This window comes from Dipteris shenzhenensis, chromosome 29 (assembly GCF_047967505.1).
Source record: "Dipteris shenzhenensis isolate YYH24624 ecotype China chromosome 29, Dip_SZ_1.0, whole genome shotgun sequence".
Classification (NCBI taxonomy): Eukaryota; Viridiplantae; Streptophyta; class Polypodiopsida; order Gleicheniales; family Dipteridaceae; genus Dipteris; species Dipteris shenzhenensis.
The window spans coordinates 25115836-25143505 of NC_141624.1; the positions used below are offsets into that span (position 1 = coordinate 25115836).

A 27670-nucleotide genomic window follows, 5' to 3' on the forward strand; every position below is an offset into this window, starting at 1 on the left:
TGCGAGCAAGGAGCAATTAAATAGTAATATTAAATTGTGAGCATGCAACCAAAGGTAAGGATAGAAGTAGGAATGGAGTTTGTGCTCACTATAAAGCATCTAGGGCAGCAGACAGTCGTATTTTTTGGAACTTCGATTAAGTCATGTATAAGAGCGTTTGTCTCAGATTTATATAATAGATTCTTGAGGCATTTTTGCATTGTTCTACCATTGTCTATCTCCTAAGTATGCCCCTTTCTTCGAATAAAAATTCAAAATTGTATTAGTACTAGTTACCATTCTACCAAATTAAACATTTATCCTAAGGTAAGGAGTTGCGAATTCTCTGTTAGTAGTTTGCATTCCTAAGGTGGTGTATTAATGACGTGGTTGAGGCTGCTGATTCTGAAGAGACATGGCGGTAGGAGAATGCCAAGATAACTAGGAATGGAATGGAATGGAAATATGGAAAGCATAATGGAAAGGCAAAATGGAAAGAAAATGAAAGAACAAGTGTTAGGCAATGATAACTAAAATACTCACATGTAGATAGCTTGATGTTGACTGATGTTTTAGACAATAGACAAGTACAACAGTATATAGTGTGCCACTAGACTCTAGAAAGTCACAATGTCTATGGGATATCTCCCAATATGACACGTGGCATGTCTAGGACTCACTAGACTATAAAACCCCACCTAGACCACCTAGAACACTCATTTTAGACTCTTTGGCTTCATATTCCAACAGATTTCACTTGAGTTGGTGGCGGCTGCAGTAGGACATATTGCAATGGGTTCGTTCCTTGTTACAGGTTTGTGTGACTTTGTTGCAAGGTTCTTGATGAGGGGGAAACTTATGGTGAGAAGAGGGTGCGCGAAAGTGAGAAGAGCATCTTGAAGACAAAGGCTGGAGTTTGTAGACTTATCAGGCATGGAGATTTGTGAATGCATTAGAGAGGATGCCAGCCGTGGAGAGCCATCCCTTGATGCTGATGTTACAAATAGAGATCCATCTCTTTATGTTGATGTTGCGAATGGAGAGCCAGCTATTGATGCTAATGCGAATGAAGAGTCACCTGTGGAGATGTCAGAGAAAGTCATAGACCAAAACATGGACAAGGACATGTCTTGCTAGAAAGGCAATGGAGAGGAGAAGAAGACATGAGTGTTGGAAAATGAATGGTCACCTCTCCACTTGTGAGCACCCAAATGGGATCACTGTGTGCATTGGGATGTGGACCAGAGAGACAAGGAATGAGCTGCCATGTGGGCAACATAACAAGGCAAGAGCACATACCTGGTTCAAAGTAAATTGGATTTGATCCATGAAGGCTTGACAGGATCGGAATAAGAGTTGATGATGTGAGCCCTACTATGGGCTGCGGTGCACATGTATGGGTAGATCAGGGTGCCTGTAGAGGGTTGCAATAGGGCGCAGTCCTGGTAGGGGAGCTTAGGAGCTTAGTCGGCCACTAGAGAGGGCTGGTGGGACTGGTTGGAGACCTAGCATGGAAGTGTGGGGCCAAGGGCCTTGGTTTTGAGAGCTTAGAGGGGGTAGGTTGTGAGCAATAGAGTTGGCCATTAGGTCGGCTGAAGCATGCCCTCATAGGGTCAGTTTTGGGGCAGGGAGTTGGTTGGTTTTTTGGTTGGCCCTATTGCCTATATAAGAGGAGGGTTTGGGCCTTATTTTAAATCACTTGGAGCACCTTCCAAGGAGCATTATATGAGCATCATCTAGGCCTCATCTCGGAGGAGAGAAGAGGGCTAGAGAGCTGCAGACTAAGCTTGAAGGACGTGCCCACATAGGCTAAGGTTCTGGACAACAAGGTGGAGGGATCCTTTGGATAGAGAGTCTACATTCGCTCAGAGGAGCACGTGGCCTCAGAGATCTAGAGGTCCTAGGCATTTAGCAAGAGAACCTTTTGGTATTGTATCTTGTCCAGTTTGTGAATGGACGTAAACATAAAGTGTTGCTTCTATATGTGTCTCTGAGCATCCTAGTCTGCACATACACACGAATGTTGTGAAGGACACACTTGATGAAGAATTGATTCCATAGTGAACACTTATGTGTGTAATTCCTAGAGGCTAGGCTAACTATCAATCTTTCATTGTAATATACACTCTGTGTGAGAGAGGTCACCTTTTCTAACCGTGAATTGTATGCCGTGAGTTGATAAGCCTTTGAGTATACAATTGATAGGTGTTGCCGCTACGTTGATATAAGTGTTGGGCTGATAGCCGTTGAGTAAGTCGTTATATATTTGCAGATAGGCATTGTTCTTGTGCTCATAAGCATTGGTGCAATCTGTCAACGACATGTGAAGGAGGTGTACGATGAAAATGTGAATCTGACAAATGGCTTTGACAATACATGGCTTGAAATGTAAATTGAAAATCGCTCCTTTTGAGCTAGTATCTTATTTGGGTGCCTTGAAAATGCAAAGTTGAAGAGGGAAGGAAATGATGGGTAGGATTGTTGATCTTGCTTGGCTTTGCTAAGTTCTTTTGGGTAGTGTGAGCAATTGTTGGTAGCAAATTGGTAGGGTATATCTCTCCTAGCAATGATGTGGCAGTGTAGTTCAACATATTACAAAAATGAACTCCAATGCATGAGAGAGGCCTAGAGCTTACAAGAAGGCATTGCATGCTTACTTTACTCTCAAAAAGCTTCCCCCATAGCTATATTTCATGTCTACAAGTCAGGCAAGGCCAAGGTAGACATTCTAAGGCAATGCAAAATGACAATAGTGTTGGATTTGTCCAAAGGTCATTGTAACGACATGCATAAGACTTAATATAATTTTCCATGTTTACTCGATAATTGAGCACTTCGTCCTCCCTTTTGCCCAATCCACCATAACTCATCCAATTGTCTAGCCCACACCAACTGTGCATAACTCACCTCTAGCTCCTATAAATGGTAATCATGAGATGTATGCAAGGGATCGAAGTACCCAAAATATCTTGGCCCACACCAACTATGCGTAACTCCCATAAACCACCACCCAAACCGCCACCCCCCCCAACACACACCTCTGGCTCGTGTAAATGGTAATCAATAGATATGCAAGGGATAGAAGTACCCACAATATCTATAAGGAATAATATGCACAAGGAAAAGAAAAAGAAAGTATCATCTCTAATCAACTATGGCAGATAAACTTTTAAAATGATCTCTAGATTATTCAAGCTATGGGCCTGAATTCAACATTGATGCACTTCTTTGCAATAGGGCCATAAAACATGTCCAAGAAGCTTTCATTTCATAATTCATAGCATCAAACCCAGTGATGTGCCATTTTGCGTTTTGTTTTTTTGGAATATTTTAGGCCTCATAAAACTTACTTTGGGGTCACTAGAACATCCAATAAATTGGTGATGTGTATGGAAAAAGTAGGCAAACCATGGCCAGTGGTTTTCCTCCTTTATAAAGCCAAACCTATTACTAGTTATACCTCTTCTTTTTAAAATTACTCCACATCATTTCCTCAGTTACATGCTCTTGTCATCTTCCCCCCCTAGTCAAATTAAACAGCAAACACATGTGTCCAACTTGTGAGCCTACACTTTAATCCTTTCCTCCCATCACCTACATGCTCTTGTGACCTTTTCCTACCCATCTATATGCTCTCATTGTGCCCCTCCCCCCCTCATATCATGCACTTCAATAGCCTTATTCATTTATGTAATTGAGTCCTTGTCTTCCCCTATACAAGCCACTTGGTCTATGCTTTTGGTCGAATTCCTCTAAAAGAGATGCCTTATGGTATCATATAAATTTTTTTTCTTGCAAAATTTGGTCAAGGTACAAGAAAAAGCTTTCACAAGCAGGAAACACATGCCTTATCCATGTGTTTCTAGTACCCACGTGTGTTTCCAATCAGTCATGATGGTAAAGTACCCTAAGTTCGGGATGCACCTCGCACTCCCATGACACGGTTCCGCTTCCCTCTCTCGACTGGTCATCCCTTTGGTCTCTTTGGCGGCCGTTCCAGATCCATGTGCACCTAGCTTCAAAGCCTCTCCCAAGGAACACCGGTTTCCCTTGATTAATGGGTAGGACGTATCCACATCTTCCCCAATTGAGACTTCCGATGCGTTGTTCGAGTACGACCCATCCGAGTCCTCCCCGTCGGATTTGCCGCGACCCACTAGGCATGCCTTTCCCCTTTCTGCTCTGGCCTTCCACCATCTCTCACTCCACCTACACCGTTTTTCCTCCTCTGAGTCCTCATCTCTATAGACGAGGTTGATGCCCATGTTCTACTATTTGAGAGTGCTTGTTTGGTAGACCAACCTCTCGACAATGTAGAGAAGTGTTGAATATGGCCACTTTTCTTCTAACAAAGCCCTCGATGATGCATTCTTGGCTTGATACTACAAATAGAAGACCACCATCCACATTCTCATCGAGCTCAATCTAATGTACCAAAAGGACTTCACAACTATGTGGCTAAGTTTCGAATGCTCCTCCACAAATTTTCCAAGCAAATCATTTAGCACACAAAGTATTGAACTCATATTTCATTCATGGTCTTAAACATGAACTAAAACAAGTTGTGGCTTCTACAAATATTGGATTCCTCACATTTTAGCCTATGGTTGATGGTGTGTGCCACACAGAGAAATTGTTGGTTCAAAAGAGTAGCCACCACAATAAGTCCTAGTTTAGCAAAATGAACTCTGACAAGTCCTTATGGCTCTGATGGCCATAGTTTAGACAGATTCTATGAAGATGATGATGGTTTGAGAAGAACATATACATAGTGATGGTGGTAGATTCGGTGTTTAAATCTCACCTTCTAAAAAATGGAGCTAATGCCCCATCACATCTCCAACCAAGTGTTTGGTGCAACAAGTGTCACAACAATGGACACAAACCTAAAAGAGTTTTATCTTAACCACTTATGGAGAGAGAGAGAGAGAGAGAGAGAGAGAGAGAGATGCATGTTTGTCCCGGGGGGGGGGGGGGGGGGGGGGGGGGGGCGGGGGGTCACTTAGTATAATGTATCTATAACTTGTGTTCAAGGATTCTTTTCTATCCCTATGTACCCTAATTTTCACATTTCTTTACATCCCCTCTGTAGATTTTTTCAAATTTAATAAATCCCTTTATGTAAATATATTTATTTCCTCGAGGAATTTTAAAACTTTTAATGTGAGAGAGACACTTTGGAGTCATTTTTAAACTTATTTTTGGAGTCACTTTTGAGGGAATATGAGATATTTAGAATGTAAGATGAGTATGTCATGTGCATTATTTCAACCTACACAAAAAAGTGAGGTGTTAGCAGCTACTTTAGAGAATGTGGAAGTTTAAGATTGTTTTTGATACTTGGTAGTGCCAAAATATGTGCCATCTACTGAGATTAAAGAAATGTGTGAAGTCACTTGAAATATGCAAAGAGCTCATGCAAATGAGAGAAACAACATGCCACATTTACAAAGCTATTTTATACATTCCAATTGCTATCATCTAAAATATACTTATTGCTATTGCATTCATAGATGGGGTTTGCCAATACTATATCATGTCAAGTTCTATAAGGTCATATTTAAGCATCTTGAGCTCCAAAATAATTAGGTTGTCCAGTATAAGTAGGTTGTATGTGTTTATGGTTTGTACACTTCAATCATACACATATTTAATTAATTTAATTAATATTAAAACAAGAGGTTTTGAATTTATTATAGACACTTTGTCATTACATGTATTATTATGCACTTGTTTCTATGATGCTCATGCACTCTATTTCCAAGTAAGGGGATGGGATAGATTAGGAGAGAGAGAGAGAGAGAGAGAGAGAGAGAGAGAGAGAGAGAGAGAGAGAGAGAAAAGAAAGAAAGAAAGTTTCTTAAATTCTTTGGAAGACCGATGGGTCTATGAGACTGTGAAAAACCTGGCGCAAATGAGCTATGGTGGTGGAGCTACTAAACGAGCATCTACACCAATGCAAATGCAAAATATGTAGAATATGAAAAACCTAGTACAAATGAGCTGTGGTGGTGGAGCTACTAAACGAGCATCCACACCAATGCAAATGCAAAATATGCAGAATGTTAATACTAAATCCTAAGTACAACACAATCATGTCATGTTGGTAGTCGACTATCTCGTCATCATCATCATCATCATCACCATCAAGACATCAAGGTGGGTGTGGCAATGGGGGCATGAAATCGGCAATAGAGTGCTATTAGCTGCTCAAAGGTGCAGCTCTGGCATGTCTTCTGGTTATAGTTTTGCGTCTAACCAAGGCTATTGTGACCCCCATCAGGCGAGAGCCGACTCTAAACATAGAAAGAGAGAGAGAGAGTATCGTCTTCATTATAGATGCTATATTTAGGTTAGAATGGTTTCATATGTTCTTATTATTCCTTAACATATTAGGAATCTTTAGTCCTCACATGTATAGCCTTCAATTTTGGATTGCGTGGATGTATTTTTCTTCAAATCATAGAATCCATCGGTCCGTGAAGCATGATGGTAGGCCCATGTAAGCATGATGCAAATATCAAGGCAGCTTCAATGTCTCACTCGTCTCACAAGCCCCATATGCATATTGGGGATTCCACATAAATTTTTTTATGTTGCATTTAAGATTTTCTAGACTCTATGCCTCTTGTGAGATTGAGGCCAACTCCTATCATAGGCATTGTACTGAAATAGAGTTGAAAAATTAATGCAAAAGGGATAGGCTTCCCAAATTTCTTTTACTTTGTACTCGTTGATTGTATTAGAATGTGAAAATATTTTAGATTCTCTCTGAAGTGGTATAGAGAAGAGGAGGTTGAAAAGAATAGAGGAAATAGGGACACCGGTTATGGAAGAAGACTAGACAATATTACAAAGAGTGAGTTTAGTAATGCAACTCTTTCTACTAAAAAGCGAGTATGAGAAGGTTGAAAAGAAGAGAGGAAATAGGGACACCGGTTGTGGAAGAAGACAAGACTATCTTACAAAGAGTGATTTTAACAATGCAACTCTTTTTCCTTAAGAGCGAGTGAGAGACCTTTCTATGCAACTGTGGTGGGCAAATTCTCATATTGCCATTCTTTTAGTAAGAGTCTGGACTTTAAGAGAAGCTAGCATAGAGTCTGTCAATCGAAAGGATGTAAATTTTTTTTGCAAAAATATAATTGAAGCCCATAGGTTGGACAAGTTTGGTGGTAAAGCTACCTTATGGGACTTTCTACAAGAGGATCCTACAAACATAGTCAGATCAAGTGCAGGAAGATGATATACATTAGGGGAGAAATGGGGTCTCAAAAAGGGCCTCCAATTAGTGCTTCCTAATTTTAAGGGATTAGAGATGGATTTGAGGTATACTAATGAGAGTGCTTCTTTGTGTGGGACACTAGTATGTTGTGTTGTACAAAAGGACATATTGAGCATTTATGGTTGGGGAGAGCTCTCACCCATGGTTTGGACCCTTGGTCCTCACTCCTAGCCATTGATCTGATCTCCAATCCAAGGGTCACATTCAAATTTATGGTAGAGCACTCCCAGCCATTAGATCAATGAGTAGATCCAAAGGAGGGGATGAGGGGAAACTGTGCTTCAATCTGGTCCATGGATCAAGGGTTGGATCCAAGGGAGGAGATGAGAGTAAAATGCACTCCAATCTGGGCCATAGATCAAGGTGTGGATCCAAGGAGGATTTAACGGAGGGGATGAGTGCAAAGTGTGCTCTATGGAATTTGGGCCATAGATCTAGGTTAGATCCAATGGAAGAGGTGAGAGCAAATGGCGATTCAATCCGAGCCATCCAAACAGGTGCTTCAATCCGAGCCCTTGATCTCAGATCTTCATCTCCACCATCCAAAATGCGCCTTCATCCTAGCCCTCCAAACAGGCGCCTCAATCTTGGCCATTGATCTTGGATCTAGATCAAGGGTGCACATGAAAAGGTGCCTTTACCCTCTTAATGAGGCCTCCAGAAAGTCAAACCTTGCCCTCCCCTTGTTAGATCTTGCCACTTGAAGCCCACCGAAGCCATCCTAGACCTTTGATCCATCCACCACCCATCTCTATCCAAAGGCCAAGTTTGATCAATTTCAAACCATGTCAGTTGAGTAAATGCTAAGGGGCCCTTAGCCCATGGGTTACCATAGTGGTTCAATTGTAACTAACTTAATAAATTTCTTAATCAATTTCTTATGAGGCCCTTTTGAGACCCCAATTCTCCCCTAATGGTGAGAATACAAAGACAATATTTGAGGTTGCAAGGATGTGGGGAGGCCCAAGGTTAGATAATTTCTTGAGTTCCAACCTGAATGGACCTTCTTTATCAACAACAAAGCAAGGGCCAAAAATTGCCATTCAATTTGCATTGGGTATACATGGTTATATTTTTTATGCAGTTGCTAAAATTTATGAAAAGAAGAAACAAAAGCATAGGATCATGTCAAATATTTCGTTCATATTAGTGGAAGATGAAACCTCCATAAAGAAGCTGATAAGGTAATCATATCAAGTTATTTTTTATGAAAATCATTTTCTTTATCTAAATATTGTTTTAAATGCAAGAGGATTGAAAATGAGATTGTGCTCATTATTGCTTGTAGGTGGAATCCAAAAGATGACACACTAGTGGGTTTTAATGGTATAAACTAGATGATCATGAGGGTATGAGTACATGCATGATCAAAGTGGGAGAATGATAAAAAGAATATGATTAGATGATCGACACATTTCAAAATTTTGTCATTGGTGGAGGTGTAAGAGTTTTCCTTGAAAACCCATTGCATGATGGCCTCCTGCTCTTGGTTCTTGTACTTCATTGCACCTATGGCTGATCTGATGGAACTTTTGTCCGCAAACAATGGGATGCCATTTCAAGATTATGGGATGAGAAGGTAAAGCTCACAATTGGTCCAATTATTAGGCATGCATCTAATGGTGATAGTCGATTAAAAACATTGATTCTCTCCGATTATGTAGATAAGAAAGGTAGTAGATTTGGGATCAAGTGGGATGGAGGGCCACTCTTAGCAAAAGTTTTAGAAAATGAAGTATCTGAGCTACATGATCAAGACTTTGTACATAATAGAAAAAAGCTAGTCAATCATTCTTGACAAGCATAAGTGTCAATTGGCTATTGGCAATATCTGGATCACCTTAAATCATGTCATCATTGTGTATGATCTTTCTGCATCGACAAGAATATTCTAAGGGAGGGAGATATTAGGCGAGATGACCAACAAAATTGGGTTGGAGCTCAAAAAATATGTAGTAGAAAAGTGCAATGGTGTTTGGGAGAAATGGCAAACAATGGAATGCATAGAAGAGAAAGGAGCATGTTGGGAACATAAGATTATCTTGAAATTGCTTGAGAGTACATCAATATCTTCTTGTCTCCACACCTAAGACTTGTAGAATGTGTCCATCTTGTAGGTAAAATCTCGTTTTCCTATCAAATTTAGAGGTCATGGATTGTTCATCAAACCAACTATACATTGAATAGAAACTTCATAACTAAGGAGGCTTTCCTAGATGTGCAACTGTCATACCATTCTGTGGTGCTAAAAACTCTAGAGAATTTTGTCCAAGACTTAGATGCCCTTTACATCTTACCGGTTCAGATGAAGAAATTTTCTTCAGTAAGATTGGAAGCACAGTGGGACAAGAACATGCTTATGAACTGATGGATATGCTACATAGTGCTGGTAGTTTGAATAGACTTGCACACTTTGAATGCAAAGAGGAGCTTGGAGATCGCCCTTGAGAAAGATACACCACGTCCTTTCAGTTGCTCTACTTCTGCTTGAACCTGTCAGAACTTGCAGGTTCCTCTCGTATCAGGAAAGAAGTGAATGGTCTTCTTCAGCACGTCTTGGAGGTCTATTGGCAAGCTTGAAATCTTGACTCCACCATCTTTACTAATCTAAGCATTGGGGTATACATCTAGAATATCCTGTCTCTTCCACTGCTTCTCAAAAAAGTGTGCTTGCAAATTGCCTCCAGAAATTCCTAGAGCATTTTCAATCACGCTTTCATTGATGGTAGTCTTCTGACCTTGACAGACTAGTTGCCCCTCCTTCACATTCACCTCCTATACCAACCTGGTGAAGTTTTGGAGAGCATCCAAATTGGGCTTTTGAAGAGTGAGAGAGGAGCTCCCATATGTCACGATTTTAATATTAGGGGAGGAGGGGCTCTCACACTATGCTGCAAAGGGGGAGGAAAGATTGTGTGAGGAGCTCCTGGAATGCACAGGGTCCATTACGAGAGGGGATAGAAGTTGTAGGAAGAATGCAAGGGAGATAGAAATGGTGGAGAGGGATAGAAGATGAAACAGTAAAGGAAATGGAATGGCTTGAGTTTGTAGTCTGATTGCAAGAAGGGAGAAAGAAATGGTCGAGAGGGATAGAAGATGAAGCAATGAAGGAAATGGAATATTGGAGGCTTGGGATTGCAAGGGAGAATAAAATGTTCGAGAGGGATAAAAGAGGAAATGGTTAAGGGAATGGAATAGCAGTTTGTAGCTCGACTACACTATCAAGGTGAGAGCCATCGCAGTGGTTGTAGCCCGACTACTATCAAGGTGAGAGCCAACGCGGTGATTGGCCCGAATTTTAAATAATTCAAGGCGGTAGTACTGAATTGCATGGTAATTAATGATTAGAGGTGGTGGCATCTAAGATTCCCAACCACGTGTGTGGTGGCGGCTAAGACCCACCAGGCTGGCAGTTAATTACTAGCCACCGTAGTGGCCTATGATTACTCAGCTTCTAGTTACAACCACCAGGCTTGCATGCATGATTACTACGAGTGTAGTAAATTATGGTAATGAGGGATTAGAGGTGATTAAGCTCCATGATTTACTTTTGTGGGAATTACTGCCCGATGGTGGTGGCTGTCATCAACCACGTCTGTCGTGGTTACAATTCCACCATGCCACCGCTCACCCACCACCATGCTTTAGCATGCATGATCACTATGAGTGCAGTAAAAATTACTAGTCATTGGGCTCGCATGCTCAATAGAGAACTAGAGTGCATGGTAATGAGTGATTAGAGCTTTATGTTTTACCTTTGTGGGAATTACTACCCGGCGGTGGTGGCTCTCATCAGCCACGTCTGTCGTGGCTAAGATTCCACCGGGCTGGCAGTCAATTACCAGCCACCGAAGTAGCACCACATGGCATCTTCATCATGATTACCAGCCCGTCTGGGGGATTCCACTGCGGATGGCCTGCAATTACTATGGATGGAACCTCGGGCTCTAGCCATTGCGGTGGCTCGAACTTTATAATATATATAAGATTCATGGCATTTGGCATTTTACTACATTGCTTTGATCCACCCATGCTCTACTACTTTGCTCCACATGCTCTGCTACTTTGCTCCACACCCCTCCTCTAGCTCCTTTCCGCTCCTGCTCTACTTTGCTTCATGCTCCCTCCTCCAACTCTTGTCACTGCATCTCCTCCCTTGCTCATCTGTTGCTGCTCACCCACTCATCTTTAGCATGCCTAGTACCACCCCCCCTTGATGCTCTGTGATCCTAATAATATCTTCCTTCTCATATAAGGTGATTTTGTTGCACTCACCTGGAGTAAAAATACTAGCACTAGTGGAGACCCTTCGTTCCCACAGGCGATTCCCCACATCTGAATGTCATCACCTTAGAGGACATGCTCATAGAGGGCCTCTTTATGACTGTGATGACAAAACATGTGTGCCTCAGGATCTATGGAGCAATCTAAGGTGGCTGTGGAAACATGATGAAGAGAGTGCTCATGACATGTACCTCAAGTCAATTAGGTTCCAAGATAGATTAGCTTGGACTCATAAAGAGAATCTTGAGATAGTGCAAAGTGCTTGATTGATATTACTTCAAATGAACCTCCCTTTTATAGGTGAGGGTACTTACATCCATTTGCTTGCTCAAATGTGGGATATCTCCTCCATGCCATGTGGTAGCTTGCCCTTTGCTCATACCTTTGCTCTACATGTGCTCATGGCACCACAACTCTCAACACCTCCCCTTGGTGCCATAATCCTTTGGCTACTGCAAGGTGGTCAGATGTGAGTTACATTCCATCACCTCCCCTTAGTGCATACATTGCTACTTAAGGTGGTCAAGTGTGGCTTTTACATGTCAATACCTCCCCTGGGTGCTTTCATAGCTACTCTCAGGTGGTCAGGCTTCATTTACAAAACATAGGCAAGATTGGCAAGGGTTTTCGTTTCTCAATACATGTTTTTCCTGTCATTCTGCTCATGGCTTGATGATGACCTTGTTGTCTTCTTCGCTTGATGCATGATGCTTTGTTCTGCCATGTGCCTTGATGCTTTATGTGTGGATGCCATTTTCTGTGCTATGGTCATCTTATGCACTTGTGCTTTTGGCATAGTTATGATGACAAAGTGTGCATTCATGCTTTGATTTGTCATTTGTTGCAAAGGTCTTATCAATTGATTTCTTTTAATATTGGTAGTGTCTAATTGCATACAATGATTCTGACATGACAGGCACGTGGAGCTCGAAAAGACGATCACTTTTCCTTTTTAGAGCGTGTCCAAACTCTTCTTGGATTGCAAGTTATGGCTTGTCGAAAATTCTGTGAAGAAGAGAGCCTTTGATGATGTGGCACAGGGATTCACATGATGAATTCCATACTGTGCTTAGCAAGAGGCTGTGTGCTTAGAAGGCACTTAACTAATCCTGAACCTAAGACTAACCATGGCTTAGTGTGATTTACTTGACCATGGTTTCTTTTGGGTTGCTTGACCATTGACCAAGGTTGAACTAACCCTAGTGACTAGAGACCCAACCATAGTTACATCTTATCCTATGCCACGTGGCATTTTTCTAGCAACTTACAAAGAAACCTTTGAAGATGCAGAGATCTTGGGCGACGACGGCATGGAAGAACAGAGGCGTGTTGTTGCAGATCTGAAGCTCATGAAGATGCCAGGAGCTGCTTGTAGTTTCATGGAAGATCACCCTGTGTGTTGGAGATCGTTGCTGCCCGTTGTTGTGGCAGTTCGTCACTCGTGGTACGTGATCGATTGCTCATAGTGGAGTCCGTCGCGATTACCTGCAGATGGGTTCGCGGTGTAAAGGACGTTGACGGACTGGAGGCACATGCGTTGATTTGCTGTGAGTGTTGGAGAAGGAGCCCTGTATGGCGTTCATGCTGTGTAGAGCTGGCGCAACCGTATGCTCTAGAGACTTGGTACTGCAAGGCTGTTGGAGCTAGGAGAGGTCGATGCAGAGGTTTCGCCGGTGGAGGTCGTTGGTCGACCAACACTGTGTAGAAGGCAGATAGAGAGAGGCTGCGCTACTGGTAGAAGCGTTTGTTGCAAGGCATATGGAGCTTTGGGCATTCGTTTAGTCGTTGTAGGTGTGGCTGGAGGCTTGGAACGTGGGCATCGTGCTTCTAGTCCTGTGAGGCTAGAGGTTATGGCTCTGGTTGTGTAGCAGTAGATCATGAGGAACGATCATTATCTCTTTCTCTCACAGAAGAACTCAATCTCTCTCTCACAAACTCAATTGAACGAAAATCTTCAAATGTAGTGGAAGGAATCAATGGACTGAACTTTTCTCTCTCTAGGGACGGAAATTTGTCTTCAATCTAAAACTAAAACTAACCTAGGAGAACTCATGAGTTCCTAAGGCATGCCTACAACTAATCTAGGAATGGGAGCAATCCTAGTGAACTACTAATGAGCTAAACTAGGAGAGCTAAACCTATGCTCTGATACCATGACAAAACATGTGTGCCTCAGGATCTATGGAGCACTCTAAGGTGGATGGAACCTATGTGGAAACATGATGAAGAGAGTGCTCATGACATGTACTGTTATGGATAAAATTGTCTAAGGAAAAAGGCATTAATATGTATGTGTGTTTGTATATGTGGCAATAGTATAATCAAATATGGTGTGCATAGGGCCCAAGGTTAAGGTGGTAGGGCACGACCATGTGCCACCCTTCCATGTAAGAGGACCCATAAGGTGTGTTGTACATAATCCATAATAGTAATATTATAAAATCCAAGGTGGCATGGCTCCTCCATGTGCCATCCCTCCACCTAGGATGCAATAATTGAGATATGGCTCAAAGTCCATGGGAGAAGCAATATAAAATGGGTGGAGATGGCTATTATATTGAGTTATTCCCTCCATATGGGATAGGCCCATGTGGGGGAGGTATAGAAGGACAAAGAGAGCTAGTTAAATAATGGGGAAAGTAGGATGAGGTGGCAAGATTCCTTGTGCCAACCCTCCACTTGTCCTCCTAGAGGTTTGAACCTATTATAAAATTGGAAAGAGACCAAGGGAGTATCATAGACTTGAGATATGGGGCTTGATTTATGTGGAAAATGGAGGCAAAGGGTTGTCGCACACAATTGAGAGTGCGTACCCACCTAGCCCACATGGAAGACTTTTCCACACACACCATGCATGTGGGAGGATACATTAATGTGGAGAGACCCCCTCTTTTGGCTATAAAAGGAAGGGGCTATTCCTTGATGAGACACGCTCATTCTTGTAAAGCCACCTAGCTAGTATTTTGATATTTCCCTCTCATCCCTTCTTTCCAATAAAGTATGGTTCACTTCGCTTGATGTCTACATCTCAACATTCCTCTTCCTATCATGAACATGCTTCTCTTTCCCCTCTCCCTTTCCCCTTGTGTCATAGTCTCCCTTTTCATTCCCTCCACTTCTAATTCCTTGTTCACCCCTATGACATCCCTTCGCCCTCGTGATCTCCTTTTCTCTATGGCCTTTGAGCGTAGCCATACTTAGTCTCTAGCCTCTGATCTCGATAACTTTTCTGGCTAAAAGTTTTGGTGTGGCTGCTGGGATACGAATCTCCACGGCTGGTGGCGAGTTTACATCAACAAAACTATACCATCTGTGCTCTTTCTAAGCTACTGCGCGTGCATTCGATTCGTGCGTCTCCTGCGCGACAGTTCTCTGGACTGCCGCGACTTCTGGTTGCGGACAGTTTCCTGCGCTTTCAGTTCTCTGGACTGCTGCAACTTCTGGTTGCGGACAGTTTCTTGGATTGCCGCGACTTCTGGTTGCGGACAGTTTCTGCGCGACAGTTCTCTGGGCTGCTCTGGTCGCGGACTGTTTCCTGAGCCCCTGCAAAAGAGTAATAGCAGATCCCGCCCCCCCCCTATCTCTTCTCTTCTTCTCTTTCTCTTCTCCTTCTCCTCTCCTCTCCTCTCTTTTTATTAAAGAGTAGGATTGGAACCCAAGACCTCCCCCTTCACAAAAGAAAGTCTTATCATTGGGCCAACAAGTTGAAAGTGGTAAAAATGTAATGATTTTTATTCATATATTGAAATTGCGGGAGCTGTAACTCTCTAACCATAAGGAGTTTGCTCTTGCTGTAAAAAGCAAAAATATTTCATTTTATGTGCTCTATCCACATCTCTTGCTAGATTGCCAATTCAGAACTTCTCCAAGCTCATTTCACGAATGCACGCCTCATGAGAAGGGTGGACATTTATGTCACTTCTCGACGCGTTTAAGGAATTGGTGCCTGTTCCTCCGCACCTTATGGCTACCAATGCACGAGATGTCTTCCTTGATCTTCATGTCAACATTCAACGGCTGATTGTCCAGTGCATTATTGATGGTGATGACGGGTGGAATGACACACTGTGGATGATTCATGGTGACGGAACTACTGATACGCTGGGAGGATTTTGACTTTACTTCTACTCATTGTGCAGTGATCGAACTACTTGCTGCTTCAGAGGTAATCAAAACGGTTTCCTTCTTCGAAGGGTGGGATGCTCCCCAAGCTTGGGGGGAGATTTGGCGCATCTGCTTGTTGATTCCTGTGGAAAAGCTCGTCCTGAATGGTTTATTCACAATCTCATTACAAAGGTTTCTAGGCCTTGGCTATGGTTGGTAATGTTTCAACCAAGGAATCCATTTGTACCTAATCAGCCTTTTGTGCCTCATTTCGAGCTTCAAATTGTAATTCTTTTTGGGCTTAAGATAAACTATCAACAAAGAATTACAAGTTTATTTGGTGCTAAACGTTTGGCTCAAGTGTTGAATTCTCCCCACCCTCTCCTCCTACCTATCTTGGACTACCGAGAAACTTGGGATGTCCGAATTCTCGTCTTGGTGTGATGACATCTTGGATTCTTCAATTTGATGGAGCTTACAAACCTTCGACCAAGGCGGCTGGCGTGGGTGTGAAGCTCACTTCACCGGGTGGTGAGGAGTTTTGTTACAGCAAGTCTTCGCCCGCAAGTACTTGCAATCAAGCTGAGTACTCGGCGTTCATTTTTGGGCTACAAAAGGCACAAGAACATCATGCCAAGCAATTGGAGGTGCAAGGAGATTCTCAACTAGTGTGTGAACAAGTTAGTGGAAGGTGGAAGTTGCGGAGCAAAGGCTTGGTTCCACGACATCAACAAGCCTTGGAACTTTGCAACCAATTTGAAGAGGTAAAAATTCAGCATATCCCTCGAGCTCAAAATCTTGTTGCTGATTTCTTGGCATGTGAAGCTTGTATTTCAATCACGCATGACGCGAGTGGAAGCGCCACCCCAACAAAGCCGCAAGCCACGAAGGAGGGTGATCGTTTGTAAGGAATGCAAAGGTTGTGGTCATCATGAAACTAAGTGTTGGGCATACTTGATACGAGTTCACCGACTTCGGAAGATCATCAGGAGGGTTCTCAAGGACATTGCTCAAAAGAAGGATGCCAGACCGCACACCCCTTGAAGAAATAGCATGGCGACTACAAGAACTGGAAGAAGCTGAAGGTGATGTGCAAGCTCTCCAACTGTTGACATTTGTCATGGCATTCTTGTTTGCCTTGATGAACAACCTCATGCAACACCGCACCTCTAACCCTCACGTGTAATGATCAATGTGATATCATGAGGGTTGGTCCTTTTAAGATTGTCTATGTGCTATTCTATGCTGAAGATTCTTCTCGTGTAATATTTCACACTACACCAATCACACCCTACCCTGCCTATGTGTGCTTTTTGGATGTATCTTCACCCGATTTTCAGTTCAAGCTTCCTCTTACTATTGTTCATCCATAGATAAGCCCCTCTTTTCCATCTTCCAAGCATGGCTGACATTCCCGTGTTTTGTGGATGGGTAGAAGAAAATCCAAATGAGTATCTTGTGGCTTTCAAGCGCCGTTGTGTTTCTCTCAACTTTCTTACTGAAGACAGATGGCTATTGGTTCTTCCCACATTTCTAGAAGGTTTGGCTCAAGTGTGGTATGAGAAGCAAGCCGTAGATGTTCGCCAAAGCTGGCCAAGGTTGACAGCAGCAATGATTGAGTATTTCGGCAAAGAAGAGGAGCCGGAGAATGTGTACCTGCAGGTGGCAAATTTGAAGCAGTCAGAAGGTGAGACGGCGCGTCGATATGTGGATCGAGCGGCCGTGCTCCTGGACCGTTTGATTGCCACACAGGAGGACAATGCCGGGTTTCGAGCTGGAATGACTCAGCATGTGCTGGGCTACCTTGTAGCAGGAGCGAGTGATGAATTCCGCCTCAAGCTTAAATGGGAGAATCCAAAAACTATGGTGCTAGCACATGAGATTGCTCAAAAGTTTGACAAAGTTCAGTTTGACCCCGCTTCAAAGAAGACGATTGTCCCTCCGCATCCCCCTCCATTCCTGCAAGAACAACCTGGGGGGTCTAACTCAGGGGCATACCCCCACCCCTCATCAGGGATGTATCCACCACCTCCACCTCAAATGTATGGTCCTCCCTTAGATGCTTACCCTCAACAAGGTGGATATCCTCATCCTCCGCCTCGAAGATTTCCCCAGCCTCGCCCACGAGCCCCCCTCCTCTCTACTCCCGTGGCCCCTCCAACTAAAGAGGCCCCCCCTGCAACAGAACCTGGAGTCAATGACCTAGCCAAGGCCCTAAATGACCTTCGGCTTGAGATGGTGGGCATCAGAAATCAAGTCAACTGCCCTCCAAGAGATCGTGCTAATGTTGTATGCTACGAGTGCCACCAGAAGGGTCATTATCGCACAGAATGCCCCAATATTCCAAGGGTGAATCTTCTAAGTGAGTCGGGCACTGAGGATTCTGATGTGGAGATCCTTGATCTCAGGAAAAGAACTCGTGCTACCTCGGACCCCTCTCCAAGCCGTGGACCGGGCCGCCCCAGGAAGAAGGTGTCCTTCTCAGAGCCCTCAGATGCTAAGATGGCAGACCCACCAACAGAGAAGACTAAAAGATCTCGCAGGAGTAAGTGGTCACCCTCGGATTTTCCCATCGGCTCAGGGCAAGAGGACTATTCGGTCGTTCAAGACCTTGCTCATCGTTCTTTGAGCATCACACTCCCTCAACTAATAGCATTAAGCCCTAAGGTGAGACGTGAGCTGCAGCAGGGTCTCTCAACAAGGAAGAGCAAGAAAAAGGGAAAGGTACGAGAGGTATCTTCTATCTCTGAAGAAATTGATCGGCACCCACACACAGTAGATGTCATCATAGATAATTGCCGTGTCAAAAATGTGTGTGTTGATGGGGGAGCTGCATGTAATATCATGGTGCCCCGCATCATGAAGAAATTGAATTTGAAATGTACAAGGCGTTCCTCCACTCGAATCAAGGTAGCAGATGGTCGACGACTCGCCACCATGGGAGTCATTGAGGATTTGCCCATCACTGTCAACGGGCTGACCACCACTGTCAATTTCTATGTAGTGGACATTGAAGATACATGCAGAAGTTACCCTGCCATACTCGGGAGACCATGGTTGAGAAAAAGTGATGCAGTCAGCTATTGGAAGACAGGACACATGTCTTTTGGTGCTTCCAAGGAGAAAATCCCTGTGCAACCTGGCGCCATGGAACCGGAAGAAGAAGAGGAGCATGACAGTGATACTATCTCATCTTCAGTGTCTGAGTCCATGGAAGAATCAGACGGGGGGGAGGAATTCTCAGAGGAGGAAGTTTACATGATGGGGGTGTCTCCGACCCTGCCATCTGCAGAAAAGATAACAGCTAGTCCTCAATAGCTCGAATCAATGCTTTCTCCAGACCTCACTCCAGGTGAGAAAGATGAGTTTCTTGAAATGTTCAAAGATTTCCCTGATCTCTTTGCAACTAGCTACCACCACCTTTGCCATGTGACTGCCATAGAGCACAAGATAGAGCTAAAGCCTGATGCAAAGCCTGTGGCTCAGAAGTATCGGAGATTAGGGCCCCTGCAGACTGATGCTTTGCGCTCAGAGTTGCAGAAGCTTGTAGAGGCTGGGTTTATTGTTCCGGTACACAATACTGAATGGCTTTCACCAGTGGTAGTCATCCCAAAGAAAAACAACAAGTGGCGGGTCTGCATCGACTATAAGAAGCTCAACGCTGCCACCAAGAGGGATCATCATCCTCTACCCTTTCAAGACCTCATTCTTGAGAAGGTAAGTGGTCATGAGATGTATACTTTCTGTGATGGTTACTCGGGGTTTTATCAAGTCAGAATTGCCGAGGAAGATGTGCTTAAAACCATATTTGCCACACCCTGGGGGACATTTGCATTCAAAGTAATGCCATTTGGCCTCATCAATGCTCCTGCCACCTTTCTAAGATTTATGCAGATGGTGTTTGCTCCTTATTTGGGGGATTTCTTAGAGGTGTTTTTAGATGATTTCTGTATATTCTCATCACGTAAGGAGCACATCATGAAGGTTAGATTGGCATTCCAAAGGGTCAATGATGCAAATGGTAGTCTCAACCCTGAGAAATGCACCATTGGAGCCACTCAAGGGAGGTTATTGGGACATGTTGTCTCATCTGAGGGCATCAAGCCTGACCCCGAGAAGGTAGAAGCCATCCTCAAACTCTCCCCACCTACAACCAAATGTCAGGTATGCTCATTTGTCAATCTAGCAGGATACTGTCGCCACTTCATTGATCAGTATGCTGCTTTGACACGGCCCATGACTATGCTATTAAAAGATGGGGTTGATTTCTCTTGGAATGAGGATTGTGATCATGGGTTTGCACAAATCAAGAATGCTCTGGCTTCAGAACCCATTCTGTGCAATCCAGATTGGTCAAAGACCTTCTATATCAATCCTGGGTTTGGTGAGCACACTTTGGCAGGTATTCTTCTCCAGCAAGGGAAGGATCGGTTCATGTATCCCGTTCGATTTGCTTCTCGACAATTGCTCGACACTGAGCGACGCTATTCAGAGGCCGACAAGCATGCCTTGTCTTTGGTGTTTTGCATTGAGAAATTTAAGCATTATGTGGCTAGAAAGTCCTTCTTTATACTCACTAGCACTGGTCTTGCAAAGCAGGTTCTTCAATCACCAAATCCCATGGGCCGGTTGGCCAAATGGTTGGCAGTTCTACAAGAATATGATTTTTCTTTCAAAATTATAAAAGGGGGTTGTTCCAACTTGAAGAATGCTTTGATTGATTTAGAAGAATGCCTTGATGTAACCCTGGTAGCAGCCATAGAAGTTGGGGATCCTTGGTATGGTGGTATCTATAAGTTTTTGACCGCTTTCTCCTTTCCTTCAGAAAGTACAAGCTATGAGAGAAAGAAGATCCGCAGAGATAGTAGGCGCTACACCCTCCTTGATGGGGTGTTGTACCGTCAAGGCATGGATGGGGTACTCAGACGGGCCATTGATGCAGATGAAGTGCCTAAGGTCTTGAAGCATTATCATGATGGATTTTGTGGAGGCCACTATGCCAGTGACTATACAGCTAAGAAGATTTTACATGCTGGATACTATTGGCCGACATTGTTCAAGGATGTCACTTTGTATTGCAAAACCTGTGAACCATGTCAATTCTTCGATAGGAAGGATTTGCGTCCCGGGCAACATCACCCAGTGATGTCCATCCATCCGTTTTAGAAGTGGGGAATAGATTTTGTCGGGCCCTTGCCCATGACTGCCCGCAAAAAGAAGTATCTTTTGGTAGCCACTCAGTATGTCACTAGGTGGGCTGAAGCTATCGCTCTCTCTGCTGCAAATGGAAAGGCAGTTTCAAGTTTCATATTTGAACGTATTTGCACAAGGTTTGGGACACTCATGGAGATAGTCTCTGACCATGGGAGTCCATTCTTAAATGAAGCAGTGGAGTTACTCATGGATCGCATGGGCATTGATCATCACACTTCTAGCATCTATTATCCAGCATCCATGGGTCAAACAGAGCGGACCAATGGCCTCCTCTGTAAAACCATAGGAAAAATGGCCGCAGGGAATAGGAGCCAATGGGATCAGAAGGTCACTGAAGCAGTGTGGGCTTACAACATCACTCATAAAACATCTACAGGTCACACCCCTTTTGAGTTGGTGTATGGTACTGAGGCAGTTTTACCACTAGAGATAGAGATTCCAGCCTTGAGATTGGCGCAGGAACAGAGGATGACAGAAGATGAACGTGTAGAGGCCAGATTGGTACAACTTGAGAAGTTAGATGAGACCCGACGCCTTGCACTACACCAGACAGAGATCCAAAAGAATCGACAAAAGGCCCGATTGGATGCTAAGATTCGCAAGGGATGGGAAAGACACTTTGCTGAGGGGGATGTTGTGCTATGCTTTGATAACAGATTGGACCACCAATTGGATAAGAAGTTTCTGCCACTGTGGGCTGGTCCATACAAAGTCATCAAAGAATGTAGCAATGGGTCTGTACAAGTTCAGGAGCTGCATGAACCATATGGCAAGAAGGTGATCAACAAGCGCTACCTCAAGCCTTTCTTTGTGCGTGATGGTCCCAGGCATGGAAATGCGGTGCATTCCCTGCCTGGGGGGGGGAACTGTTATGGATAAAATTGTCTAAGGAAAAAGGCATTAATATGTATGTGTGTTTGTATATGTGGCAATAGTATAATCAAATATGGTGTGCATAGGGCCCAAGGTTGAGGTGGCAGGGCACGACCATGTGCCACCCTTCCATGTAAGAGGACCCATAAGGTGTGTTGTACATAATCCATAATAGTAATATTATAAAATGCAAGGTGGCATGGCTCCTCCATGTGCCACCCCTCCACCTAGGATGCAATAATTGAGATATGGCTCAAAGTCCATGGGAGAAGCAATATAAAATGGGTGGAGATGGCTATTATATTGAGTTATTCCCTCCATATGGGATAGGCCCATGTGGGGGAGGTATAGAAGGACAAAGAGAGCTAGTTAAATAATGGGGAAAGTAGGATGAGGTGGCAAGATTCCTGTGCCAACCCTCCACTTGTCCTCCTAGAGGTTTGAACCTATTATAAAATTGGAAAGAGACCAAGGGAGTATCATAGACTTGAGATATGGGGCTTGATTTATGTGGAAAATGGAGCCAAAGGGTTGTCGCACACAATTGAGAGTGCGTACCCACCTAGCCCACATGGAAGACTTTTCCACACACACCATGCATGTGGGAGGATACATTGATGTGGAGAGACCCCCTCTTTTGGCTATAAAAGGAAGGGGCTATTCCTTGATGAGACACGCTCATTCTTGTAAAGCCACCTAGTTAGTATTTTGATATTTCCCTCTCATCCCTTCTTTCCAATAAAGTATGGTTCACTTCCCTTGATGTCTACATCTCAACATTCCTCTTCCTATCATGAACATGCTTCTCTTCCCCCTCTCCCTTTCCCCTTGTGTCATAGTCTCCCTTTTCATTCCCTCCACTTCTAATTCCTTGTTCACCCCTATGACATCCCTTCGCCCTCGTGATCTCCTTTTCTCTATGGCCTTTGAGCGTAGCCATACTTAGTCTCTAGCCTCTGATCTCGATAACTTTTCCGGCTAAAAGTACCTCAAGTCAATTAGGTATTAAGATAGATTAGCTTGGACTCATAAAGAGAATCTTGAGATAGTGCAAAGTGCTTGATTGATATTACTTCAAATGAACCTCCCTTTTATAGGTGAGGGTACTTACATCCATTTTCTTGCTCACATGTGGGATATCTCCTCCATGCCATGTGGTAGCTTGCCCGTTGCTCATACCTTTGCTCTACATGTGCTCATGGCACCACAACTCTCAACACCTCCCCTTGGTGCCATAATCCTTTGGCTACTCCAAGATGGTCAGATGTGAGTTACATTCCATCATGTGATGTATGGGTTTCCCCTAGATGTCGATGGGATGTTGACGAAGGCCTCAATATTTTCAGAGTAGAGTATGCTCGACTTACTGGGAGGGACGTAATCGGAGTCCTGGCAATGTGCATGGTCTTCAGCCTCTCCATCGTATCCTCCTTTGACTCCCTAAAAACTTTTAATGCAACAAGCTAGACTGGCAGAAAACTGAGTTATACAAATTTCTTCTTGCTCAAACGAGGCTCTCAGCAATGGCTGGATGTAATCTTTTGGGCTCTCAACGATCTTTTGGGTCACTGGATACAAAGTTTTGGTCTCTAAGGCATTTACGTAATCTCTTTTTGTTCAATTTGCGGCTCTCAGTATGTATTGTTGTTAACTTTTATATTTGTATTTGAATGGTTATGGCCACTGCCTACTTTTGGCCTTTAAGGCTCTTAGCAATTGCCGAGTTTTTATAAATGTAAGATCCTCTGTTCAATTTTTGCTCGATAAAAGTTGATAATTTTTATATAACCTGTTATTGGATGTAGATGTACATTGTAATCTCTTTTGCTCAATTTTCACTTGATAAATTATACTTTTGCCTTCATTTATATTTACTGCAACAAGGACTAAAATACCAGGAAAGGACTATAATTTCCTTGGTTTATGACCAAAATAGCACTAAAATAACTCCAATGACCCCACCGTTGTGGTTGCATGGAGATACATCTAGAAAAATACAATTGAGCTTTCAAAAAATGCAATTGACGATATGGCCCTTGAGGGGTCCCCTCTAGGGGCAAGGGCCATATCGTCGATATGCATTCTTCAATATCTAGGATGCCATTGGATAGAATCGAAATGGCATGTTGATATGGCCCTTGCCCCTAAAGGGGAGGGCTATATTGTCAATTGCATTTTGCTTGGTTGCACAACAGAATACATTTTCCATGGTACGCAAACATATAACTCCAAGAACCAACGCAATGACTTTCATAGATCTCCTTCTGTTTGCCAGTGTGCTGGTCGTCATAGACCTCCTCTTGTAATACATAAAAATAGATAACGGAGCTATAACTCCAAGAACTAGCACGGTGGTCTCTCGAAGACAACCTTGAATTCTAGGCGATGACAGGTCATCAGGCCAGAAACTGCACTGAGGCGATGCTTAGAATAATAGATTGCATCTCATTATTACGCCAAAAACTAGCATGGTAGTCTCTCCAAGCCAACCTATGATTTTCATGGACTACAGGCAAAGAAGCGGTAAAAGGTTGCACGATGACAGGTGGTAGGCCAGAGACTGCACTACGACGGTGTTCAGAATGATAGATTGCGTCTAATTATTACAACAAGAATCAGTGCGGTGGTCTCTCCAAGCCAACCTTCAATTTTAATAATCTGCATGGGTTCGTGCCCAGTGACAGGTGGCAAAGTTATAGCAAAAGGTTGCACGATGATAAGTGATCAGGCGGTGTAGGCCAGAGACTATACTATGCAAAGTAGTGTAGAGATGCCATGTGTTGAGCTATGCGGTGTTCTGAACAAATAGATTGTGTCTCATTATTACGCCAGTGCGCCTTCATGATGTCGAGAAAATTTTCGACGAGAGTGCGGGTCCATGCAAAGTTCAAATATTCACCCAGAGATGCATCGCGTCGCGGCCCCAAAATGGCCCCGAAAATAGTTCTGTGATTGGCTACACCCAAGCAAACGTTGACCCTTTTATACTTTTGAATAAGATCATGATAGAAACTATCCACAAATACTCTTGACTATTGTAGCCACTGTAAATTCCAAAATTTAAGGTTAAGGAGTCCTATGGGAGGTACATAAGTCCTTTGGAAAACTTCAGCGATTATAAATTTTTAGACATGCAAGTTGACATTGAAAATCCTAAATTTCAAAATGGCTAAGAATAGCATTTTAAATGCGAAGTTAAATGAGTCCATTTACATAGTACAAATGGAGTCTAAGAATGTCCTCAAAACAAGGAACATCCTCAAAACAACAAAATATAAAGTCCAATGATTTTCATCCAAATTGGAGATCAATATATGCACGAAATCATAGCATTAGTGTGCTGCAAAGGCCATAGATAGCAAGAGAGAGAGTGAGAAAATCATTCTAGAATTCAAGAAAATGCAAGAAGAGTGCCTGCTCATTGCAAAAGCAAAATGCCAACAATGTCCCATGATATAAACCACTCTACCTAAATATCCACGTTTCATGAGGGGAGCTTCTAGAACTATTTTAATATAAAACACCCTTTTGTATCTTAACATTTAGGTCTTAATTTACTTCCTTATGTATATATAAATCTATAAGTAATGGAATTAATAAAAACCCATTTGTTGAACACACGTGATAGGGTTACGTATGGTGAATGACCCCCCTGAGCCACTTAGTCATGTTAAATTATAATCTAGGTATTTAAGGAACAATGCAAGCTCTAATGCTTTTTGAAAATTTAGTATTAAGTGTAGTAGTCTTTTAGAAACTCTTAAGACAAGTTTGGAGGTTTTAAAGATAATTTTGGAGCTTTTGGAGGAAATTATAAGGCTCCAAAACATAAGGACAGCAATAGAAAATTGGAAGGTTTATTTATCTTCAAATCTTATTTATTTTAAAAACGGGTCAAGGTCTTTGGTGAAGATAATGCTTTTTGGAGTGGCAATAGTGTTTAGAGAAAACATTTTTCTCTACAAATCATAAAAAGTTTGCTGAGAAAACATTATTAAACTCTCATAACTTGGGGTTTCAAATTTTCGAATTTGTTGAGAAAACATTCTCTCAAAACTTGGGGTTTCAAAATTGTTGAGGGTTTTTTCTTGAGCAATCTTGTAGAGGTGAAAATGAAAATGTTGAAGGTTCATTGTACATAGTTTACAACATTGCTTTAAGTGAAGATTCGTTGTTGGGCAAGTGTAGTGGTGAGCATAAAGGGAGGGTGGACCTCATGAATTCATTCCAAACCGATGAGCAGCATCTTACAACAACATGCAGGAAGCATGGATGAGCAAAATCTTCTGATAGAGTCCTCAGCCATCGTCTTTTAAAAGCCCCGAAGAGACTACTGATGTGATAAAGTATTCCGACGTAGACTGTGGTATCAACTTTGCAAACCATTACATCATGGCACGATGCAGTATCTCTCTTTTGCTCCTGCAAGTCTCGATTTGTTTCGAAATCACGCAGTTGGTCGCTGCTGCAGATAGTGCTATACGTGATCCTTCAGCTACTGCCTCTTTCGTCTTTGGTGACTCTCTTGTTGATGCCGGCAACAATAACTACATCCAAACTCTTTCTCGCGCCAACTTCCCTCACTTTGGTATCGACTTCCCTCCTGCCGGTAATCTTCCCACAGGCAGATACACCAACGGTTTCACCATCCCCGACTTAATTGGTACGTACAACTAATACCCAGCAGTACCTCACAGCACTTACTAATGCCGCAAACTAAAGCTGCCCAACGCAAAATGTCTGCTTCTAAAAGTCTGCCAGCATTTTTATGGCATCAGGGCTGAGGCTAGGAGTACCAGGCCTTGCACCGCCGTACTTGGCGCCCACAACGAGAGGTTCTGCTATACTCTTGGGCGTTAACTATGCTTCTGGCGGGGCGGGAATTCTCAACAACACAGGCCAAGATTTTGTCAGTAAGCGCGGCTTTTTGTTGATCGACCCATTTTATTGAAGGGTTAATTCAGCTCTGATCAAGAGGTATTTTCCACAATGCAGATCGGGCGTCTTCCATTGGATGTACAAATATCTTACTTCGAACAGACAATGGCGGATCTGGACGAAATGCTTGGAAAGGACAAGGCTATGCATCTAATGTCGAAGGCGATTGTATCTATCACCATAGGAGCAAACGATTTCCTTAACAACTACCTGTTGCCTTCACCTGTATCGACTGATGGCCAGCTTTCGAAACAAACTTTTGTCAATAACCTCATATCTCGCTACAGCTCGCAATTGACGGTACAAATTACTCGCACAAGGGAACCTAAAATCTTTACTGCGAGAATGATTTGCTCTAAATGCGTTCTCGACTAACAGAGTCACCATATCTTGCCCAGAAAATTAACAAGGCAGGTGCCCGAAAGATGATAGTCGTTGCAGTACCTCCTATTGGTTGCACTCCATACCTACGTACGATGGATTTGCAATTCAACGGGGACTGCGTCAGGGAATCCAACGATCTGGTCTCGAGGTTCAACGATCTTCTTAAGGAAACAGTAGTCAACCTAAGCAGCAAACTGCCTGGAGTAAACGTGGTGTACGCGGATGCTTATAACGCCGCTCTAGACATTCTCAATGATCACCAAAGATTTGGTAAAGCCTAAAGAAAGGTTCTCTCTTGTAGTTCAGATTGTAAGTAAAAGGATTGCCGGTGGTGAACGTTTTCGGTAAATTGCAGGTTTTGAAGAAGCTAGAACGGCGTGTTGTGGATTGGGCGGTCCTGACGGGGGTTTGCTATCTTGCCAGGCATCCTTCCCTGTGTGCCCTGACAGATCTAAGTATTTCTTCTGGGATCCTTTTCATCCAACACAAGCCGTGTATGAGCTGCTTGCTGATCAATTTCTGGATGGATCTGCTTACACCTTCCCCATCAACATCCTCCAGCTTGCCGCTCTTTGAGCATCGAGATCCGATTTGTTAACGCGGCACACA

General features: G+C 43.2%; 1 protein-coding gene across 1 annotated transcript; it reads left to right on the forward strand.

Moving 5' to 3' along the window:
- The first annotated feature begins 912 nt into the window (after positions 1-912).
- On the forward strand, positions 913-27670 carry LOC147882625 (GDSL esterase/lipase At4g16230-like). Its single transcript, XM_087400463.1, has 6 exons — positions 913-1077; positions 26195-26402; positions 26518-26648; positions 26735-26977; positions 27076-27331; positions 27417-27670. The coding sequence occupies exons 1-6, from the start codon at positions 913-915 to the stop codon at positions 27635-27637; spliced, it is 1224 nt and encodes a 407-aa protein (XP_087256589.1). The 3' UTR covers positions 27638-27670.